The sequence below is a fragment of the Alligator sinensis genome, unplaced genomic scaffold (assembly GCF_000455745.1).
Source record: "Alligator sinensis unplaced genomic scaffold, ASM45574v1 scaffold842_1, whole genome shotgun sequence".
Lineage (NCBI taxonomy): Eukaryota > Metazoa > Chordata > Crocodylia > Alligatoridae > Alligator > Alligator sinensis.
This window is the reverse complement of record NW_005842295.1, coordinates 113,571-135,319: the sequence shown is the minus strand read 5'-3', so window position 1 is coordinate 135,319 and position 21,749 is coordinate 113,571. Positions and strand designations below refer to the sequence as shown.

The window sequence follows — 21,749 nt, the reverse complement described above, 5'->3', positions numbered from 1 at the left end:
TCTCCTGCTCTCTGATCGTGCGCGTGTTTTTGAACCCGAAAGCTTGCTTAATAACTATTCTCCAACCATTTGGGTTGGTCTAATAAAAGATATCAGATTCACCCAAGGAACCTTGTCTGCCTATGTCCTTAGACCAACATGGCTACAACCTACACCCCTGTCAGCCTGGCTGCATTCTTGGATCTTAGACATGTGATTTCACATCTGGCTGCATGAAAATTCTTGTTCTCTCCCAAGTCCCAAAACTGGGTATTGTAGTTCTCTCAGGTAGGGTTGGAAAACTCTGCCAGGACTGCTCTGTGGCTCAGTTTCCCCCAGTGCAAAAAAGAATGACCACCGTTTCATTGTGTGCCTTTAGCATTTCTGCTCTGTGATCATCAAGCAATGATCTGTGTGGGTCTGTCTATGCACCCACACAACAGGAGCCTGGATCCAGTGTTGGTGTGTGCAGTACCCAACTCAGTACAGCCCTGATCAGAGCAGAAGTTCTGGTATAAGGAACCCTGTCTCAGCCACCATATTTAAATGGGACAGTTAATGCCAATAATTCTCATTTTTCTAGGTGATGAGGATCTCTATAAGGCACTAGTGGTTGCTGGGAGAGGAAGGGACTTAGGAACAGTGATGGGAGGGAGAGTTGGGGAGGATAGGGGAGAGGAGGAGAGGGGATGGGAATGGTTTTGGATAGATGACAGCATTGGGTGGGTGGTTTATCCTTCTCCCCTATGACTGTCTCCATCCATGTCACCTATCCCTTCCCCTCCGCAGGTGGATTGAGTAGATCTGAGGAAGCCATGTCTCCCAGGGGACCCCATGCCACCCCACTGGTGATGTTCCTGATGCTGACCCTGATGTCTTCCTGGATGACCGTGGACGACAGGGAGTCACAATACCAGGCGTTCCAGAGGCAGCACATTGATGAGCCCTCACACCCGCCATTCAATGATGTCTACTGCAGCACGAGAATGAAATGCCAGTCGATGACCACTCCTACATGCAAGTCCTTCAACACCTTCATCCATGCAGATTCATCAGTAAGAGCTGTCTGAACACGGACCAGGAACAACAGGCCCAACAATAGATATTACAGCAATGACAACTTTTATGTCACCAACTGCAAATTTATAAGAAAGGACTGACAGCAAGCCTGTGTGTACCATGCAACCACCATCTCCCGGAGAATCTGCATAACTTGTGAGCAAGTCCAGGGAGCTGGACTGGTGTCTGTTCACTATAAAATAATAGAATCAATGGACTGGTAGGGACCTGGAAGATCATCAAGTCTGGTTCCCTGCTATAGGCAGGAGGTTCATGAGCTCAAACTAGCTCAACGAGGTGCTTATCCAGCCTCTTCTTGAACACTATGGCAAATACAAAAGAGTGCTTCCCCTGTGTGGTGACAAGGACTGTACATGCCTGCCCAAGCCCTGGGAGCCCTGTCTGACCCTAAAGGGAGAGGGCAGAGAGCCCCAAGGGATAGGGGGTACTCACTGGAGCCTGGACCGGTGCAACACACAGTACCTCTGTGCCACTTTTTGAGCTTGCTATCAACCAAGTCTGGCAGTGCCTGGCTGATGACATCAGCTGCAGGCACCACTGCAGGGAATTTAAAAGGCAATGGCAGTGCCTAGGAGAGAAGAGCAGGTAGGGACCCAACACTGGAATGACTGAGCCTAGGTGTGGAGGATGCCACAGGACACCAGGCTGTGGGGCACCTGAGCTGCTGGGTCCCCATGAAAGTAGGGACAGGGAAACCCAGGGAGCCACTGCCTGACTCCCTGCCCTGCCTCAGATCCCTTGCTACCTCCATAAAAGGGAGGTTTAGAGAGGAGCTAGCCAGAGGGGTTTGGCTGAGCCCTTCATAGCCACCCCCTTTCTTGTGTTCCTTTATTTTTTACTTTATTTTTGTTTTGTAAGACCCATGAGGCCAACAATTTAGGACTCCTTCTAGTGAAGGCAAAGCTCAGGGCGGGAGGCCTTGAGATTAGGGAAAAAGTAAGTAATGGAAAGGAAGCCTAGTAGGTCCCACCATGTCCAGAGGCTGCCCACTGGGGAACCGGGCAACAGAATACCTGTCAGCGATGGATAAGTGGGGCCAGAAAGCCGAAACAGCTGCTACAGGCTGTAAAGTGTCAACACCTGCAGTTGGAGAGTGGACAGGGTGTAGGGGAGGTGGAACCCCAAGTCAGCCGCAACTGAACCATGAGTACCCCAACAGGGGCACCTCTGTTACATCACTGAACCCTCCTTAAATTTTTTGATGCCATCAAGACATGGCAGGAAAGTTGGGGAAGGGCTCTGCTTCGGGTATTCAACAGATCATTTATCAGCTAAGCAGCAGTGTGTCACCCTAGTAGCCAAGGGTGGGGCAGGCCTTGACCCCACTGGATCCTTCAGCTTTCACTTGGAGTAAAGTGCCTGGTCTCAGAGGCCCCAAATCCACTCCATTCTCTAGTTACATTCAGAGGCACAACAGAGCAGCTGGGCTCACAGGGCAGTGACAGCGCAGTAGGGAAGCAGTGATTTCTGGCTGCCAGTGACCTTGATGTGGTTGCACGGTTTTGGCAGCCACAGTTATTCCCCTGCCCCAAATTAGCACATGGGGCTGTTGCCCATCTCCCCTCCTTAGTCACACTACTAGTTACATTGTCCAAGTTCCACTTCATCTGTCCCACCAGCACCTAGTTTACAGAACGGTCACTCCCAGCCCGTCCATCCTCCTCTTTTGGCCCCTAGTGCCCAATATGCAGAACAGCATCTCCCCCCATCCCAAATCCAGAGGCAACAGGAATGTGTGCCCAATCCTCCAGCATCCTGATGAGTGCTCAAAGCTGTTACTGAGTTAAACCTTCTTGCTGTTTTTTGCAATAAATAGCTGCAAGTGCAAACTAGCCTGAACACTCTGTGTGTGTGTGTGTGTGTGTGTGTGTGTGTGTGTGTGGAAGGGCAGGGGTCTTGGTACATAATAATTCATTTTCTCTTCCCAAGAGGTGGAAAGTGGTATGTTTCCTACACTGGGGGTTTCCCCTTCCCTGCAGAAACAATAGGAAGGCTTAACCTAACGCTGCCTGCTGTGTATGAGGGCGCTTGAGTCAACCCTACTCAGCAGGCTCCATTCCACATCTCCATCCAGCTCCATGAACACCTTGCTCCAGACCATGACCAAGGAGACATTACAGTCCCTCTTACTAGAGATAGATTTCCTGCTCCATGCTATTCGCCGGCCCTCATGGCTATGATTCCTGAGTGTGAAGTTCCTTCCTGTACAGTACGGAGGTGGACTTCCCCTTCACCTGCAGCTAGGAGGGTGAACAGAGGGGACCTGGGTGTCCCGGGGGATCATGGATGCAAGAAGCAGTACCTGCATCTTAGATCTGGGAAACAAAGCCATGCATACAGGGAGTGACTTCCTCAAGGCCTCAGAAAGCAGAGTCTCCGCCCCCCACTCCCACCATGGGAAAGAATGCACGTGTCCTGATTTCCCCCACCCCGCTCCCAGTCTAGCTATTATGTAAATGCTCCTCTATTATTTATGTGTTTATTTTTCTTATTTGATTTATATATCACCTTCCCCAGAAAAGGCTCAGGGTAGCGCACAATAAAAAACAAGAGCCATTAAAAACAGATAGAATATTAAAATAAGTAATAAACAACGTACAAAGCATGGAAGCCCTCTTTGGAGCAAAGGCAAATTGCCAACAGCCAGAATCCAGGGCTTTCTCCTGTCTAAGGCAATAACTATTCTATTGGTCTATGGAATTAGGCTCTCTCTTTCCTTCTAGTCTAGGCAGGATGGGGTGGTTTGTGACACAATGGAGTGTGGGGCAGATCTACAAGGGGGGGGGGTGCAGTAGGAGAAGCCCCCTCCGAAGCAGGGGTGTGGGGCAGGTGCTCAAGATGTCATTTTCCATGCAGTGCTGAAGCATCTTTATTTTTCTTCCTATTTGATTTTTGTGTAATGAGGGTGGAAAGGGAACTGGGAAGCAGGGTGTTCAGAGATTTCTAGGACTTCTCTGCACCTAATATCAGCCCCAGGCCCCAGAAGCACCTGAAGGAGTGGGACCTGCAGGCAGCAGTTGGACTCTCAGCAGCACGGCGTGCTACCAGCAGGAGAGGCTCCTGCTGGGCTCCAGGATCCCCTACGAGAGGCTCCCCAGCTCCAGCAAAGACAGTGACCTGAGAGGTTCCCAGCTCTGCTTCCAGCTCCTCCAATAAGAGGCCAGGCAGCTCGTCGTGAGGCAGGGGATCTGGGAAGGTCAAGACCCCTAGCAGCCTGGAGTAGTGCCAGCACTGATGGCTGTATGGTAGAGTTTCTGCCTACCATGTGAGAGATCTGAATTCAAGTCCTAGCTTTGGTGACTTGGGGTGAGTGAAGTAACAGGGAGAGTTCCTTGTTGCAGTGGAAAGGGGTCATTGTGTTTTCCCTCTTTCCCCCCCTCCAGGTACCTAGGCCCTATATTCCTTGTTATTTGACATTTTGTATTATTTGCCTTTTATATTTCACCAACCAGTATTGTTTGTTCTGCTGTTTGTGTTTTATATTTTGTCAACCCTGTCTTTTGTCAACTGGATGAATATGTCTATGATTGTAAGTGTCTAACCTTTGTTGAATCCTGCCCCCTTGGGGCATTGTAGTGTCCCCTATACCCCCTGGTTTATGCCTGTTATGTTCCCAGTACTGTTCTCTCATTAAAAGGTATATGGTTAAGGCCCCAGTGGTGGTCTGGTTCTGCTCTATAGGGGAAGGAGAGTCCCTATACCTCCCACAGCGCTTGTGCACCTGCTTTGATCCCTTGAATTGGAGAGGGGGTACCTCTTGGAGTACCGCCTGGGTTATACTTGGAGGCTTTTAAGACCCAGGTAGACAAAGTTTTGTCTGGGATGAGGTAATTAGGGATAATCCTGCTTTGAACAGGAGGTTGGATTAGATAACTTTCTACAGTCCCTTCCAATCTTAATTTTCCATGATTCTATAATTCAAATAATGGATATGTTTTGTTTCAGTTAAGTTGAAATATTTAATTCAAATGTTGACCCTCTTCAACTTTGAGGGCATTTTTTCTTATTTTATTATAAATGTATTTGGTAATTTTTTTCTCCCACAATATGTCTTTGGAACATTCTCATCTGGAATGTCCGTGTTTTATATGATCAGAACAGCCTAGGTCACTTGTCTCTGGAAGAATTCCCATGCTCTTCACAGTGTTTTGATTCTGAGGAAACCATCCTTTCCCCGCACAAATCCGTCTTGGAGAAAGGGTCCTGACCGACTCTGCTCTGGGATTGTGCAGGGGCAAGCCATGCTAACCTGCAGTAGCCTCTTTGTTGGTTCAGCTCATGCTCTTACAGGGCTGAGCACATGTATGGAGCACATGGTGGAGGCCAGCACTCACAGGACGTACTGTGCTGCATGCAGTGCCAGGTGCCAGGGCTCACTGGGCCAATGTACTAGTTTGGGGAACTTGAAACCATGGCTGATCTTAGCCACATTGTACCAACGGTCATTTTAAAAAGTCTCCATTGGATCCCCTGACGGAGGCAAAAGAGAGCAGCCTCAGTTGTGCTCACCTACTGCCCCATCCACAACTGACTCAGTCTTAAATTGCAGTCACATTGCCCCGAGATCTTTCAAGAATGAACCCTACGAGAGTGTCCAGACTGGGCAGCAGGGGAGTGGGGGGTGGCCTGAATGTTCTGGTTGGTGCCTTTTGTTGTGCCTTCACAGTGGTGGCGGGGAGTAAAGTAGCAGAAAGACCAGCTCACGTGGGTGGTAACTTTATTGTTCTGGACAGAAACCAAAACCAATGCCTAAAGAGGCAGACCCTAACCCCATTTTAAAAAAACAGTACCATATGTAGCAGGCTCACCTTTTAGAGCTTGGGTTGAGTCCCAGGCTTGATATCTTACTGTTTTCATTGGTGGAGCCCATCCACCAATCAGGAGGCAGCAGGAGAAATAAAGTCACGCCCCTTTCCTGAGGGGAGGGGGAGAAGAGCTCTCCCTGACCTGGTTGAAGACTGCAAACTTTCAGGTCCGGATGACTTCAGGGGCGGAGCCCTGGCACGTATAAAAGGAGCTGCGCGCCCAGCATGAGGGGCAGATGCAGCAAGGGACTCAAGAACAGCGGAGCCTAGAAAATCTGGGGGGCTCTCCCCCAGCGGGCAATAGGCCCAAGGCTCCTGAACTTGCCACTGGAGGAGCAACCTTGGGAGCAGTGTGAGACCACTCGGGCTGTTGACTGTGCACAGGGACAGTGCATGGGGACCCGGCCCTGGGAGCAGTGTGACTGCTCGGGCCCATCATGGCGCACAGTTCAGTGCATGGAGCCCAGGCTTTGGGAGCCGCAAGCAGGAGCTTGAGCCTGCCTTGAGGGCTGCAGTGAGGCGGCTCAGGCCCCATCTCCCGGCAAGCAGCCAGGTCCCACGGTGCACAAGGCGGCACATGGGCCCAAGCCTTGGGAGCCAGGGAGCAGCAGAAGCTGCTTGGGTTAGCCACCAGGTGTGAGAACTGCTGGCCGAAGCTGAAGGGCCCAGCCTGTGCTAAGAGAGCCCTCAGTGTCGAACCAGGGCACAGGGAAATAGTAGTACTGCAGTGTGAGGCCCAGCACCCAGGAGCCAGGGAGTGTGAGCCATTGGGCCCTTGGATCCCACAGGGGCAAGACATTTGGGGCGGGCGTTGGGGTGGGCTAACCCAGAGAAGGGGCTGGGTGAGTAGCCCCCCCACCTAGTCAAGTCCCTAAGGGGAGGGGCCCCTGGTGCTTCCTGGACAACCCACAAGGGGCCCCATTGGAAGGAGGACTATCTCTTGCCATGGGTCAGGGACTATGTTAAGGGATAAATGTTATTAAGATTGTTCATGTTTGCACCTTATATTTTGTAATTCAAATGTTGTATTGTGACATTGTAAATAGCGTTATTTAGGGTTTGACCTTGGTTATTGGTCAGTGTTCACTGTGTAAATATATGTATATGATATTTAGTTTTATGTTTATGTATACTATAACTTAATAAATTGTATGTAGTTAAGAACTTTGGGCTTGGGCTAACTCTACAGAGGAAAGAAGGATCTGCTTGAAAGTCTAGCATCCCTCTCACAGCACCCCCTCCTGCCTACCCATCCCATTCAATTGAGAATAGGGCACACCCTTGGGTGTACCCGGGTTACACATATATAATGACTAATGCACAGTACCAAGGATGACCATACATCCCGGTTTGGCCAGGACAGTCCCAGATTCCATAGGCCATCCCAGTGTCCTGGCTGGTTGGTGAAAATGGAAACAAGGGCCAAATGGAAACAAGGGTCCTGGATTAGCACCACTCCACCCACAGTGCTTGGCCCACTCCTCCTGAGCAGTGGCCAGGGGTGCGTGATAGGCAGGGCTGGGCACCATTCCTCCTGCCTGGGGTGGGGATCGGCCAGGGGGGAAAAGTATCCCACATTTCCTTCTAAATATAATGGTCACCCTAACAATACATCACACCTTCGTGCTTGGGGTCTGCTGAGAGATGATTGAATGGAAGAAGTGTGGGAGGAGGAAAATGGAGGAGGATGGGCTGGGAGTAGACAGAAGAATAGGGGTTAAGTGGATTAATGAGTGATCAGGAGGATGGCTGGATGAGTAAATGGCTCCATCCCACACTTCAGAGGTTGCTCCAGATATGAGGTCCCATTCAGCTGAAGTTTCAGTAATGTAATGCAATCTCAATCTCACAAGCCAGGGGTCTGGCACATCTAGTAGTAATACCCGCCCTGAGGCACTCCCCACAACTGTGCACACCCAGTTCAAACGATGCCTGGAGCTATGCAGCGTGTCACTGGGGCCTGCACATGTGGTGCTCAGGCTGCCTGCAGCCTGGAAAAGCTAGACAACCCAGCCATGCACATCAAATTCTGAGCTGCCACAGCTCAGGTCCAGCTTCTCACCTAGCTGCGTGGGTGGTTTCCCCTGTGTCTGTGCAAGGGATGGTGGAACAATTGCTGTCTGGTGCCTAGTCAAAGTGCCCCTTTGTTCCTCCATGCACGGAGGTGTTGGGTGAGGCTGGGGTAGACTGCACCTGAAAAGACAGGATGCTCTTTATAGAAAGTGCTCCAGTCCTGGGCTGACCTGATGTGTCCAAGTTGGGTTTTCAGCTCTAGCTGTGGGTAGGCAGGAAATGGAAAATGTGAGGCCATCAAGAAGCCCAGAGTGACACATTCAAAGCCACAAGGGAGCAGGGCAGGAGGTGTCACATCTCCCTGAGAACCTCAGAAACCTCAGGTTCATGCTTGTCTCAAGCCCACCCCTATGAGTCTGTACTGTACAGGTTGACAACCCCTGATCTAGTACTATCTGGTTTGCTTGTGATAAAACCCAGGTTTGACTGACATAGGTTATTCATGGCCTGATTAGGAAGTGAGTCACTTGCCTAAAATTTGTGTTATTTTTCCATGAGGTCCCTGATTAACTGCTGTCCTATTTAACAGTAGCTATCATGTTTTATCCATGTTCACTTGTACCCCTTTTTCTTTGCTTCATTTATTACCTAGTCTGATATACAAAGCTTCTCTATCATTCATATTTTCACTTATTAGAGCTGTATCATCAGCATATGTAAGGACTTTATGCTCTTCTTTCACCTGAACTCCATACTTCGTATTATTTATGCACCTAATTTCTTTGTCCAATGCCAGACTGAATAGGACTACAGACAGACCATCTCCCTTTCTCTATCCAGCTTTAATTAAGGAAAGGTCCAATTTCCTCCATGGGTGCTAATTCTGTTTTTGAATTCATGCATATAAACTTTAAGGAGTTCAATTAATTGTTGAAAATTCCTAAATGAGCTAATAAGGCCTAGAGACTTTCTCGGTGTGTGCTTTCATAGGATTTTTGGAAGTCTATGAATAGAATGTGTATGATGATTATATTTCCATTTTTACTCAAGTATTTGGCAGAGTGAGCAGATTTGGTCTATCATCAATCTATTCCTGAGGATCCATACTGGTATTCTCTCTGTATTTTTTTCTGTGTAAGGTAGCATGTGCTGTAGCGAGATATTATAGAATACTTTATAGGTAATTGCTGGACACTCCAGTTTGCTACCTTTTTAATATTTAATAGGGCAAACAGAAGATGGACCCTATTAAGGTTTCTCTCCAACCATCAGGTACAACAGAGTACTTCCAGATAAAGAAAATTAATTTATGAATTTCTTTATAAAGTGCCATCAGTTCCTTATTGTTCTCAAGTTTTGCAATGGCTGTTTTCACTTTTGCAAAAAATGCTTCTTCTCTTCTTCATTCAGCTGATGAATATATTTCTTGTTCTACTGGCACTGTCAGGGGTAGGCAGTTTAATAGTTCTGCAAAATATTGTCTCCATTTCTTTACGATTGCTGCTCTTGTCTGCGAGGAGGTTTCTATTTTTGTCTCTGATGACTGATGTAGGTGCTTCATATCCTTATTTATAGTGTTTGACTCCTTCATAGAAATTGCTCGCATTCTTGTTCCTTGATCTCCTAAAGTTGATTCAGTTGTTGACATTTTTTCCTTAGAACTTCCTGTGTTTCTCAGATGATTTCCTTCTATTCTTCCAGTCTTGCACCCATGTTCTGATTTGAGTTTCACTGGAGGAGGTGTTGTCTGGCTGCTTGCACTTTATTTGTAGCTTGCCTGCATTCATTATAGAAACCCCATGTTTCTTCTGATTTTCTTTGGTATCTCTTCTACTTTTTCTGCATTCTCTATGATTACATTTTTATGCACCTGTATTGTTCATTGGTACTTAGAACCTTCTTGTCACTTTCACTCATTTCCTCATTGATTTCAGCAAGTTCTTCAAGGTCTAAAACCTGTTTTTAATTTGTGATTGATATATGTTCACTCACCTTTGCCTGTTTGACTTGTTCAAAGTCAAATTTATCTGTGTTCTGCAGCACCTTAGTTTTGCTCATTAATATTCTTCCCCCAAAAAGAAAATCATCTGTGCCTGGATTCGTGCCTCTTTAACTTCTTCTACTTCTTATGCTGTTTCTATGTCATTTTTCTGTAAGTATGAGATCAATGTAGTTTGCTGTTTTTCCATCTTGAGACATCCACATTTGTTTGTGCATGTTTTTATGGAGAAATGTTGTCCTCCTGGTGTTCGTATTTTTGCTTGAAGCAAAGGTGATGAGTCTTATCCCATTTCCATCAGAGTTTTTGTGAAGACATTTTGCACCAACCATTTGTTTGCATACGCAATTTGGATTGCAGTCTTCTAGTACAATCTTGATATTGTGTTTTGGTACGTTCTCAAACACATGCTCAAGTAAATCATAGAATACATCTTTCTTGGTATTTTTTGTTTCTTCTGTGGGTGCATGTATACTTAGGAATGTGATTTTGAACAATTGGATTCACAATCTTAGTGTGCAGATTTTTTCATTAAAACTTTGGAAATTCATAAGGGAAGATTGTGCTTTTGGGCTTATCGTAAAACCTGTGCTATAATCATATCTGTTTGTCTTTGTTCCACTATAAAGTATGAGGTGATTGTTGATCTCTACACTTTCTGTTCCAAGTCATTGTATCCCTTGCAAAGCTATTATGTCCATCTTGTATTTTCCCAGGTTCTCAATTAGGGATGGACCATTCTTGGTCTATAAGAGCTTGCTGCATTCGAGGTTCCAAATGGTAACTCCTTTATTCATTTCCAAGGTCTGTTTAAACTTGAGGCCAACCAACTCTGATGCAACAGTGTCAGTTTTATAAAAAGCTATTTTTTCCAGTATGGGTGTGTTAGCCCTAGGCCCAACCCCCAACCTGGAGGCCCAGGGCATATCTTTTTGATAGATCCCTCACCTTCAACCTGTCCAGCTTGGGAGACCCTTCCAGTAGCTAAAGTGCTACCAGCATAGCTCTCAGGATGATGAGGATATGTAAGCCCCATCACCACAAAAAGGTGAAGAGCGCCTTGATGGGCGAGGATCATCCATAAAGGGCCCTAAAAGGGGAAAAAAGCAGCTCCTGTGTGACACAGTTCAGAAGGGAGGCCCAGTGAGGGTGACATGGTTCAAGAGGTAGGGTGAGGCGGTAATCTTCAGTGTGACTCAAGAAGTACATGGTGAGGGAAAAACTGAAGCTGTCCAGGCCAAGGGGAAGGACTTTATAGTAACTTGGGGGTGAGGTAAATAGAGCAGGTGATAGTAGTAGCTGGATGGGTGAAGAGTCAGGGCCAAACCTCTGAGATATTCTACAGAAAGGACTAGCAAGATAAATCTGGTCTGGAGACAGAGGGCCCTGCTGATTACAGTGCCCTAGGTGCGTGGTCTGAGTGGCAGACAGGATGGAGGACTTACCTGCAGAGATTGCAAAAAGAGGTAACGGGAGTGGGGTGGGTGCGGTGGTGATTAAGAGGTAGAAATTAAAAGATTATTTGTCTTGAACTTGTGCTAAAGGTCAGACATCCATGAGGGAGTTGGAGGAAAAGACTGATGTTTCTCCTTGGCTGGAAAGACACACATGTGGAGCAGAGAGAGAGATTTGGGGTCAGTACATAGAGCTGGTGGTTGAGTTTGGACTTGTGGGTGAGTTTATTTATAGATACAGTACAGACCGGGAAGGGAAGCTGGGCAGGGACAGCCCAGGGGACCACATAAAGATGCAGACGTTGGATGGAAGTGAGAAGCACGGTCTTTTTTAATTCTCCTCCAGAGAATCAATGGACATTTGGAAGGAGGAAATAGGATAGAGGATAGGAAAGAGTACAGGACATCACAAAAGACCAGGATTGACAGGAGAAAAGCATTGTCAACAGGTCAAAGAAGAGGAGACTGGAGCTCTGGGTCTGACATGGCTGGAGACGGGTGAGAGCTTTCAGGTTGGACTGGAGAGGATCTTGCAAGGAGCTGGAGAAGGGACGTCCAGGTGGCAACTGCAGACAGGTGGCCCGTGTGCTGGGAAGTGAAAGAAGGGAGGTTGGCAGGAACTGGAGAGAGGCTGAGACAGATGGGGGTACTTAGGATGGGAGAGACTATGGCATGTTTTAACTGTGAAGCAAAAGAGCCAGAGGAGAATGGGCATTAAAATGAGTCAGAGAGGGGCTAAGCAGTATTGCCAACCCCACCATGTCAAAAATCATGAGACAAACTCTTAAAAAAACAGGAGATTGGCACGTAAATCATGAGATGCTTTTTTTTTTAATTTCTTTTGGGGGGGGGCGGTATTTGTGAAGGTGTTGGGGGCCAGGGTGGGGGGGGTGGCAGGGCCGGGGGGGGGCTGTGACTTAGGAGTGACATGCAGACAGACAGACACAGAGACACTGACAGACACACAGACAGCACCTATCTGTTAAGTGGAGGGAATGGGGCAGGGGAGAGGGAAGGGGCAGGAGAGATCAGACCCCCATGATGAGGGAGGAAGTGGGGCAGGAGCAATGGCTGAGGTGGATGGGGCCCCAGGGCCAGGAGAAGTCATCCTGAGCAAGGTTGGCACAAAGTTGTGGGGCCTAGGGCTGATATCAGGTGGGGTAAAGACCCAGAAGTCTCTGCACACCCTACTCCCCTCTTCCCTCTCCACCCCAGACACAGAAAAATCAAATAGGAGGAAAAACAATGCTGCTTCGGCACAGCATGGAAAATGACATCACGAGCACTTACCCCACAGCCCTGCTGCAGAGGGGGCTTTCCCCACTGCACCCCACCTCTGTAGATCTGCCCCACACAAACACCCCAAGACAGTTTGCAATGCACACAGAAATACACATAAAGTTTACAACACACAAAAACACTCCCAGCCAGTTTGCAACACACACAACACACAACCCATTTGCAACACACACACACTCCCAGTTTGCAACACATACACACACAGACAGTTTACATTACATACACACACTCCCAGACACTGTGCATCACTCACACACAAATACACGCACACACTCCCAGGCAGTTTGCAACACACACACACACACATGCACACACACACTCAGACATTTTGAAATGCACACGCGTGCACACAGGCACTTTGCAACACACACAACCCCCCCCACACGCGCACACATACACTTCCATACACACGCTCTCCCAGGCAGTTTGCAACACACACAATATGGCACACAGTTTGCAACACACACAATTCCCAGGCAATATGCAACACAGATTAACACATACACATTCCCAGACAGTTTGCAAAACACACACAAAAACACCGCCAGAGAGTTTGTAACAAACATACTCTCCCACAGTTTGCAACACACAAAAACATACACCCACACAAACATACACGCGCTCCCATGCAGCTTAAAACACACACATACACACACACTCCCAAAATGTTTACAAAACACACATCCATGCACACACACTCCCAGTTTGCAACACATACACACACACAGTTTACAATACATACACACACTCCCAGACACTGTGCATCACATACACACAAATACACGCACACACTGCCAGGCAGTTTGCAAAACACACACACACGCACACACACTCTCAGACATTTTGAAATGCACACGCGCGCGCACAGGCACTTTGCAACACACACAACCCCCCCCACATGCACACACATACATTTCCATACACACTCCCCCAGGCACTTTGCAACACACACAATATGCCACACAGTTTGCAACACACACAATTCCCAGGCAATATGCAACACAGACTAACACATACACATTCCCAGACAGTTTGCAAAACACACACAAAAACACCCCCAGAGAGTTTGTAACAAACATATTCTCCCACAGTTTGCAACACACAAAAACATACACCCACACAAACACACATGCGCTCCCATGCAGCTTAAAACACACACATACACACACACTCCCAAAATGTTTACAAAACACACATACATGCACACACACTCTCAGAGTTTGCAACACACACACAAACTGCCAGACAGGATGCAACAAACACACACAAAAACACCCCCAGAGAGTTTGCAACACACACACAAACACAAACTTTCAGACAGTCTGCAACACACATACACCCAGAAAGTTTGCAACACACACACGCAAACAAATTCCCAAACAATTTGCACCACAAACACACACTCATTCCCAGACAGTTTACACCACACACGTGCTCACTCCCAGCCAATTTGCATCACATACACACACGCATACAGATTCCCAGACATTTTGCAATACATACAAATGCACACATACTCCCAGACAGTTTGAAACACACGCACCTGGTCACTTTGCAGCACACACAACCACATACACTCCCCCCCCCCACCCGGTAGTTTTTAACACACACAAACAAACACACCACACAACTCCAGACAGTTTGCAACACACACACAAACTCCCAGACAGTATGCAACACACTAATACACACACAAATTCCTGGACAATTTGCAAAACACACACACACCCCCAGACAGTTTGCAACAAACTCACACAAAAACACCCCTAGAGAGTTTGCAGCACACAAACACGCTCTGCCACATAGTTTGCAAAACACACACTCCAGACATTTTGCAACACACACACAGAAACACATACAGACAGCCCCAGGCAGTTTGCCAAGCATGCACATGCTCACAGGAAGTTTGTACCACTCTCTCTCTCTCTCTCTCTCTCTCTCTCTCTTTCTCTCTCTCAGGAAGTTTGCAAAACACACACACCAACAAACACACTACCACACCATTTATAACACAGGCACACGCACACACACAGTTTGCAACACACAGACACACACTCCCAGCAGTTTGCAACACACACACACACATTTTCAAACAATTTGCAACACACATGCATACTCCCAGACAGTTTGCAACACATGAAAACAAACTCCCAGACAGTTTACAGCACACACACACACACACACACACAGAGTTCCAGTTTGCAGCACACATACACACACGCTCCCACACAGATTGCAACACACACATGGGGACAGGGATGCAGAGAAACACGAGGACACTTCACCGTCAAGCCAGGTGACACGCACAGGTAGTACCCAGGTAAGTGACAGGGGCCAGGGCGGACTTAGGAACAAGAGGGCAGCACAGGCACTTACAGGAGGCCTCAAATGCCTCTACACAAATGCTCGAAGCATGGGGAAAAAGCAGGAGGAACTCGCCCTCCTGCTACCTAGCAAAAACCCAGACCTGGTGGGGCTCACGGAAATCTGGTGCGATTCTGCCCATGACTGGGCAGTGGACATCCAGGGATACAGTCTGTACAGGCGAAACAGAGCAGGAAAAAGGGGGTGGGGCGGTGTAGCACTATACGTCAAAGAACAATACATATCCTCAATGATCAGGATGGGGTTGGAGGAGGGGCAAACTGAGGCACTCTGGGTAAGAATGCAAGGGGGTCGTGGGGAAAGTGACTTGATAGTGGGCATCTACTACAGACCGCCTCACCAGGGGGACGAGCTGGACCTGGAATCCTCAGGTCAGCTCACGGAGGCTGTAAAGTCATGGGACGTGGTTGTCCTGGGTGACCTAAACTACCCAGACATTTGCTGGGAGGAGCAGTCAGCCAGGTCTGACTGCTCATATAGGTTCCTGGCCAGGATACAGGACCTCCACCTAACCCAGGAGGTGCATAGTCCCACCAGGGGAAATGCCTTGCTGGACTTGGTCCTTGCCACAGGCAACGACCTGGTGAGGGGTCTGCAGGTACTCGACCACCTGGGCGACAGTGATCATCGCCTGCTGGAATTTACTATCCTGCAGAGGCTGGTGAAAGCAAGCAGCAAGGCAGAGGTCTTCAACTTCAGGAGGGCTGACTTCTGTAAGCTAATAAGGTTAGTAGGAGAGGCATTGGGGTCTCGGAGCTTCATTGAGATGGGAGTCCAAGATGCGTGGTTGTTCCTAAAGGAGACGATCCTCCAAGCTCAAAGGGAGTCAGTCCCAATGCACACCAAGTGGGGCAGGAGTGCTAAGAAGCCCCCATGGCTCAGCAAAGGCATCCAGGGATGTCTGAGGGCAAAAAAAGGAGGCATACAAACAGTGGAAGCAAGGGGCTATCACCAAGGATTACACCTCCATTGCTCGGGACTGCAGGGAGGCTGTTAGGAAGGCCAAGGCAGAGATGGAGCTAGGGCTAGTGAACAGAATTAAGGATAATAAAAAGTCCTTCCTTACGATGACAGTCTGAGAGCTATGGGACTCTTTAGCCTGGAAAAGCGCAGGCTCAGGGGCGATCTGATGGCCACCTATAAGTTTATCAGGGGTGTTCACCAGGATCTGGGGGAACGATTGTTCACCAGAGCGCCGCAAGGGATGACAAGGTCGAACAGTTATAAACTCCTGCAAGACCGATTCAGGCTGGACATAAGGAAGAATTTCGTTACTGTCCGAGCCCCCAAGGTCTGGAATAGCCTGCCACCAGAGGTGGTTCAAGTAGCTACATTGAACGCCTTCAAGAGAAATTTGTATGCTTATCTTGCTGGGATCCTATGACGCCAGCTGACTTCCTGCTCCCCGGGCAGGGGGCTGGACTTGATGATCATCCAAGGTCCCTTCCGGCCCTAATGTTTATGAAACCTATGAAATACAAAGGAAGTAAGAAGGCAGCACTGGGTAACATGGGGCCCCTACAAGACAGACTTGGCAATCTGGTGATTGCGGCAAACGAAAAAGCTGACGTCTTTAACGAATTCTTTGCCTCCATATTCCTGAACAGGGACCAGGACATCTCCCCCACTAGAATTGTGGATGGACCCAGGGGAGGCCCCATTATGCTTAGGGTCAGAGATGACCTAGTTAGGCAAATTTTGGAGGGGCTGGATGTGTTTAAATCAGTAGGTCCAGATGCTCTTCACCCAAGGGTGCTGAGGGAATTGGCAGTGGTCATAGCGGGGCCCCTGGCACGGTTGTATGAGTGCTCGTGGGGCACTGGCCAGGTACCAGAGGATTGGAAAAGAGCCAATGTGGTCCCCATTTACAAGAAGGGGAGAAAGGAGGACCCTGGCAATTATAGGCCAGTCAGTCTCACCTCGGTCCCTGGGAAGACCTTTGAGAAAATTATGAAAGAGCATATCTGCAAGTGCCCAGCAGGCGAGGTAATGCTCAGGGGCAACGAACATGGGTTAATTGAGGGCAGGTCCTGCCTGACTAAGCTGGTTTCTTTTTATGATCAGGTCACAAAGTCCCTGGACAAGGGTGTCGGGGTGGATGTTGTCTTCCTGGACTTAAAGAAGGCCTTTGACAAGGTTTCCCTCCATATTCTCTTAAAAAAACTAGATGACTGCTGCACTGATGCCTACACAGTCAGATGGGTGGCAAATTGGCTCGATGGTCACACCCAGAAAGTGGTGGATAACAGAGTTAATGAGCAAGGATTAACACCTAGGAAACCACAGGCTAAGGAGAAGAAAGAATCAATACAGAGCTGGGAACTGCTTCTGCTGCAAGACAGACATAGTCAGTTGCACAAGCACCCATGTCACGAGTTTTGTCTGTCAGCAGCTAGGGGTGCAGGGCCCAGAACCCCCCTGCACCTATCTCCTTAATAGCTGGTAGGCTTTGTGGCTGCAGCAGGGCCTAACAGCCAGGCCTTCAGTAGTTTTCCCCCACCCCTGCTGTGCCCCAAGACAAACAGTTGCACAAGCACCCATGACATGAGTTTTGTCTGTCAGCAACTAGAGGTGCAGGGTGCCAGAACCCAGAACCCTTGCGCCTATCTCCTTGACAGCTGGCAGGCTTCGTGGCCACAGCAGGGGCTAGCAGGCCTGCAGGTTTCACCCTGCTGCGCCTTAACACACACACTGTCACCCATGACATGAGTTTTGCTTGTCCTTCAAGAGGGATGTGGCTAGCATTGAGAGGGTCCGGAGGAGGGCCACTCGCATGGTCAAGGGGCAGCGGGGCAGGCCCTACAAAGAGAGGCTAAAGGGCCTAAACCTATTCAGCCTCCACAAGAGAAGGCTGAGAGGGGATCTGGTGGCCATTTTCAAACTCATCAGGGGGAACCAACAGGAATTGGGGGAGGCTCTGTTCCCCCGAGCACCACCGGGGATATCTCGGAATAACAGCCACAAGTCATTAGAGAGAAGGTTCAGGCTGGACATCAGAAGGCATTACTTTACGATTAGGGCTGCCAGGCTCTGGAATGGGCTCCCAAGTGAGGTGGTGCTGTCTCCTACCTTGGGGGTCTCCAAGAGGAGGGTGGACAGATATTTGGCTGGGGTGATATGACCCCAGCACCCGTTTCTGCCCGAGGCAGAGGGTTGGACCTGATGATCTGTTTAGGTCCCTTTGACCCTAAGCACTATGAAACTATGAAACATGGGTGCACACTTCCAGAAAGTTTGCAACACACAGACTCACACTTGCATACCCCCAGGCAGTTTGCAACAGGCACACATGTGCACACACACACTCCCAGACAGTTTGTAAGGCTCACACACACACACACACACACACACACACACACACACATTCTCAGGGAGTTTGCAACATGCACACACATGCACACTCCCAGGCAGTTTGCAACACACACACACAAAGGCAGTTTACAACACACACATACATACACAGACTCCCAGACAGTTTATCACACATACGGAAACACACACACGCACTCCCAGACACTTTGCATCATACACACACACACACTGCGAAAGTTTGCAACACACACACACTTCCACACGCACACTTCCATAAACTTTGCATCACATACAAACAAATGCACGCACACACTCCCAGACAGTTTGCAACACACACACATACACACACAGAGGCATGCACACACACACGTGCACACAAACACACACAGTCCCAGACAATTTGCAGTTGCAGCTGTTTATTTGATATGGGGGGCTAGGGTGGTGCAGGCACTATGGTGCATGATTTACAGTCTAGAGTTTGCACGTTTGAGGCCACAGGAAAAGCAACAATTCCAATGAATCTGTGAATTCTCCTGATATCTTGTCACAAGCAAAGAAATTGCAGAAAGCAGCAAGAAAATTCAAGTCAGCCCCTGCACCGCATAATGGGCAATAGGAAGGCACCAATGCAGTGGCATTTGGACTGAGATGGGGCAGTGGTGCTCAGAGCTAGCAATTTCACAGTGAGACATAATGCACTGGCTTACCATTCCAACAGTCAATGCAAATCTTCTTTACCCTGTTCCATGCAGTGTAGTGACAGCCATTTTGTGCATGACGGTTTATTTTGCACACAGTGACATTAAATAAATTGGGGCTAACATAATGGTCATGTTTTCTGTATCTGTTGCTGCAGATGGCATTTATCGTCAATATATGAGAATGGATAAAGGTGTTGGTGTTCTTACACTCATTAGTGGTCATATTCCTTGTCTTCATCATTTCATTGCAGTAGCAGCTAGTGAATGGAGGCTCTGACTGACTGTCCACATGCTGTCTCTGGAACTTGTTGTAGGGCCTTTCCCAGTCGTCTACAGCCAGCCAGGACAACGACAGGGGCAGCAGGAAGAACAGCAGCATAGCAGGAAGAACAGCAGCATCAGGGTGGCATGGGGTCCCCTTGGAGACATGGCTCCCCAAGATCCACTCAATCCACCTGCAGGGGCAGTGGAGATGAATGGAGACAGTTACCAGAGCTGGAGACTAACCACAACCCCCTCATGCTGTGGCACTGACCCAAAGACCCTCGTCCTGTTACCTCTCCCCACCACCATCAGTGGATCTAGGATTTTCCCAAGTGGGATGTGGAGCAGCGCAGAGTGAAATGGGAAAGAAGCAAAGGAAGTGTCACTGCCAAGACACAAGTGAAACCCTCCCGGGCTGTTCAGCCACTGCAGCCTCGTATGCTCAATAAGAATCCAAAGTCCTTAGTTCACCAACAGCTGCAGAGCTGAGCTACTGGGCAGGGAATTCAACGGGGATGGGGTGCAACCACACCACTACACAACCCCTGGTTCTTCCCCTGCCCACCCCATACTGCCCCAAATCTCTCTCCCATCACCGCACCCCACCCTCCATCAATATCCCTAAGTCCCTTCTCCCCAAATCTACTGGCACCACATAAAGATCCTCCTCACCTAGAAACAGGAGAATTGTTACGGCATTGACAGTCACACCTCGATGGTCTGGCTAAGATGGGGCCTAATTACACCAGGCAATGGACCAACTCTGTCTGAAACAACACCCCGTCTGTGCCGGGTGCTGCACATGCCCTACTGGCCGTTGTACTGGGCACTGCACAGACCCCTATTGCTCAAAGATCTCGTACTGCACAGGCACAAGACACATAAAGAAATTAGACCTTGTTTGCACATAGGGAAACTGAGGCACAGAGCAGTCACAGCTGCATTTCTCAGCAGGACCTGAGAATGCCAAAATGCCCTGTCTTAGGATTTAGTTATTAAGCAAGCTTTCGGGTTCAAAAACCCTTCATCAGGCTAAGGAAGTTACAGCAGTTGGTGTGTGCTCTTCCTGGATGGAAGAAGCATCCATCCAGGAAGAGCACACACCAACTGCTGAAACTTCCTTAGCCTGACGAAGGGTTTTTGAACCCGAAAGCTTGCTTAATAACTATTATCCAACTGTTTGGGTTGGTCTAATAAAAGATATCAAATTCACCCAAGGAACCTTGTCTGCCTATGTCCTTAGACCAACACGGCTACAACCTAAACCCCTGTCTTAGGATTTGGTCTCCAAACTCCCATCCCAGAAGAAGGGGAAAGGGGGCCAGCCCTGACAACCCCACCGCACAGCCGAACCACAGCACCAGCCTGCCATGAAGTCTGACTTGGAGAGTCTCTATCTTCTTTCTTAATGACAGACACTCCTGCTGTGCCTCCCTCAGGGTGGGCAGGGCTGCATCCTCATCTCAGCTCCCTCTCTGCATTTCCCCTGAGGCTGGGTCAGTACAGCAGTGTCCCCATGCTTACCCAGGTTCTGGTGCTGGGGATCCTGTCACAGCTAGGTCCAGCTGCCTGCGAGGCTGAGTCTGAGTCTCAGTCCCCTTGCTGCTTATTATATATATACCAGGAAGGGGTAAAACAGTTTGTATCTGACCAGCAGCTCCTCCCACTCAGGGGCACAGGAAGAAGTGAGAGTCTGCAAAGAGATACAGCAGTTGGGGGACCAGGGAGCCCTAATACTGGGAGCTACAACAGCCTTGACCAGACTTCCCCAGTGGCATCACCTGAGTAACACTCAATACAGCCCTGCCCATCTGCCCCCAAACTAGAGCTGGAACTCAGGAGTCCTGAATCCCAGCACCCTGAACCAGCCAAACCCAAATCCTGTCCTGGAGCTGGGGACAGAGCCCAGGAGTCCACAGTCCCAACCCTCCCTGCTGTAACCCACTTAACCCCCTCCCCTGTCAGGGCTGTAGATACAGTCCAAGAGTCCTGGCTCACAGTATCCCCCCACCTCCACCCTAGCCCAGTAAACTCCCTGCCCTCCCAAACCAGGCAGGGAACCCAGCACCCTTACTCCTAACATCCCTAGGCAATAGCAAACCAAACCCCCATGTTTTGCCAAGGGTAGGGACAGATTCAGGGAGTCCTGACTCCTTGCTCTTATCCAGTAGGCCCCATGGCCTTCCTACAAGTTAAGTCAGAACCCAAGAAAAATGTTTCAAAGCCCCCAACAGCTCTGCGTTCCCGATGCCTTGGTGAGTCTAGCCCTATAGCACCTGCTGTCCTTATTGGATGCCCTGAGTTTTCCAGAAGCCCAATTCCCTCCTTGGTCCCCATCATTCATAACCTTTATCCCCTGCCCAGGTCACTGAGCACTGAGACGGGCCCTGTCTACACCTGGAGGGAAGGCCAGGTCAACTTGCTAGAGCCCAGCACGTGCCCAGCAGAGTCAGCAGGA

The 21,749-nt window shown here is 48.9% G+C and overlaps 1 protein-coding gene across 1 annotated transcript in view; it reads left to right on the top strand.

Moving 5' to 3' along the window:
- The first annotated feature begins 794 nt into the window (after nt 1-794).
- LOC112551020 overlaps nt 795-21,749 on the top strand; it is a 28,656-nt gene continuing 7,701 nt past the window's right edge. The window contains exon 1 of the mRNA XM_025209554.1: nt 795-1,034. Within this exon, the coding sequence (XP_025065339.1) occupies nt 795-1,034 (240 nt within the window). The remainder of the gene's footprint in view (nt 1,035-21,749) is intronic.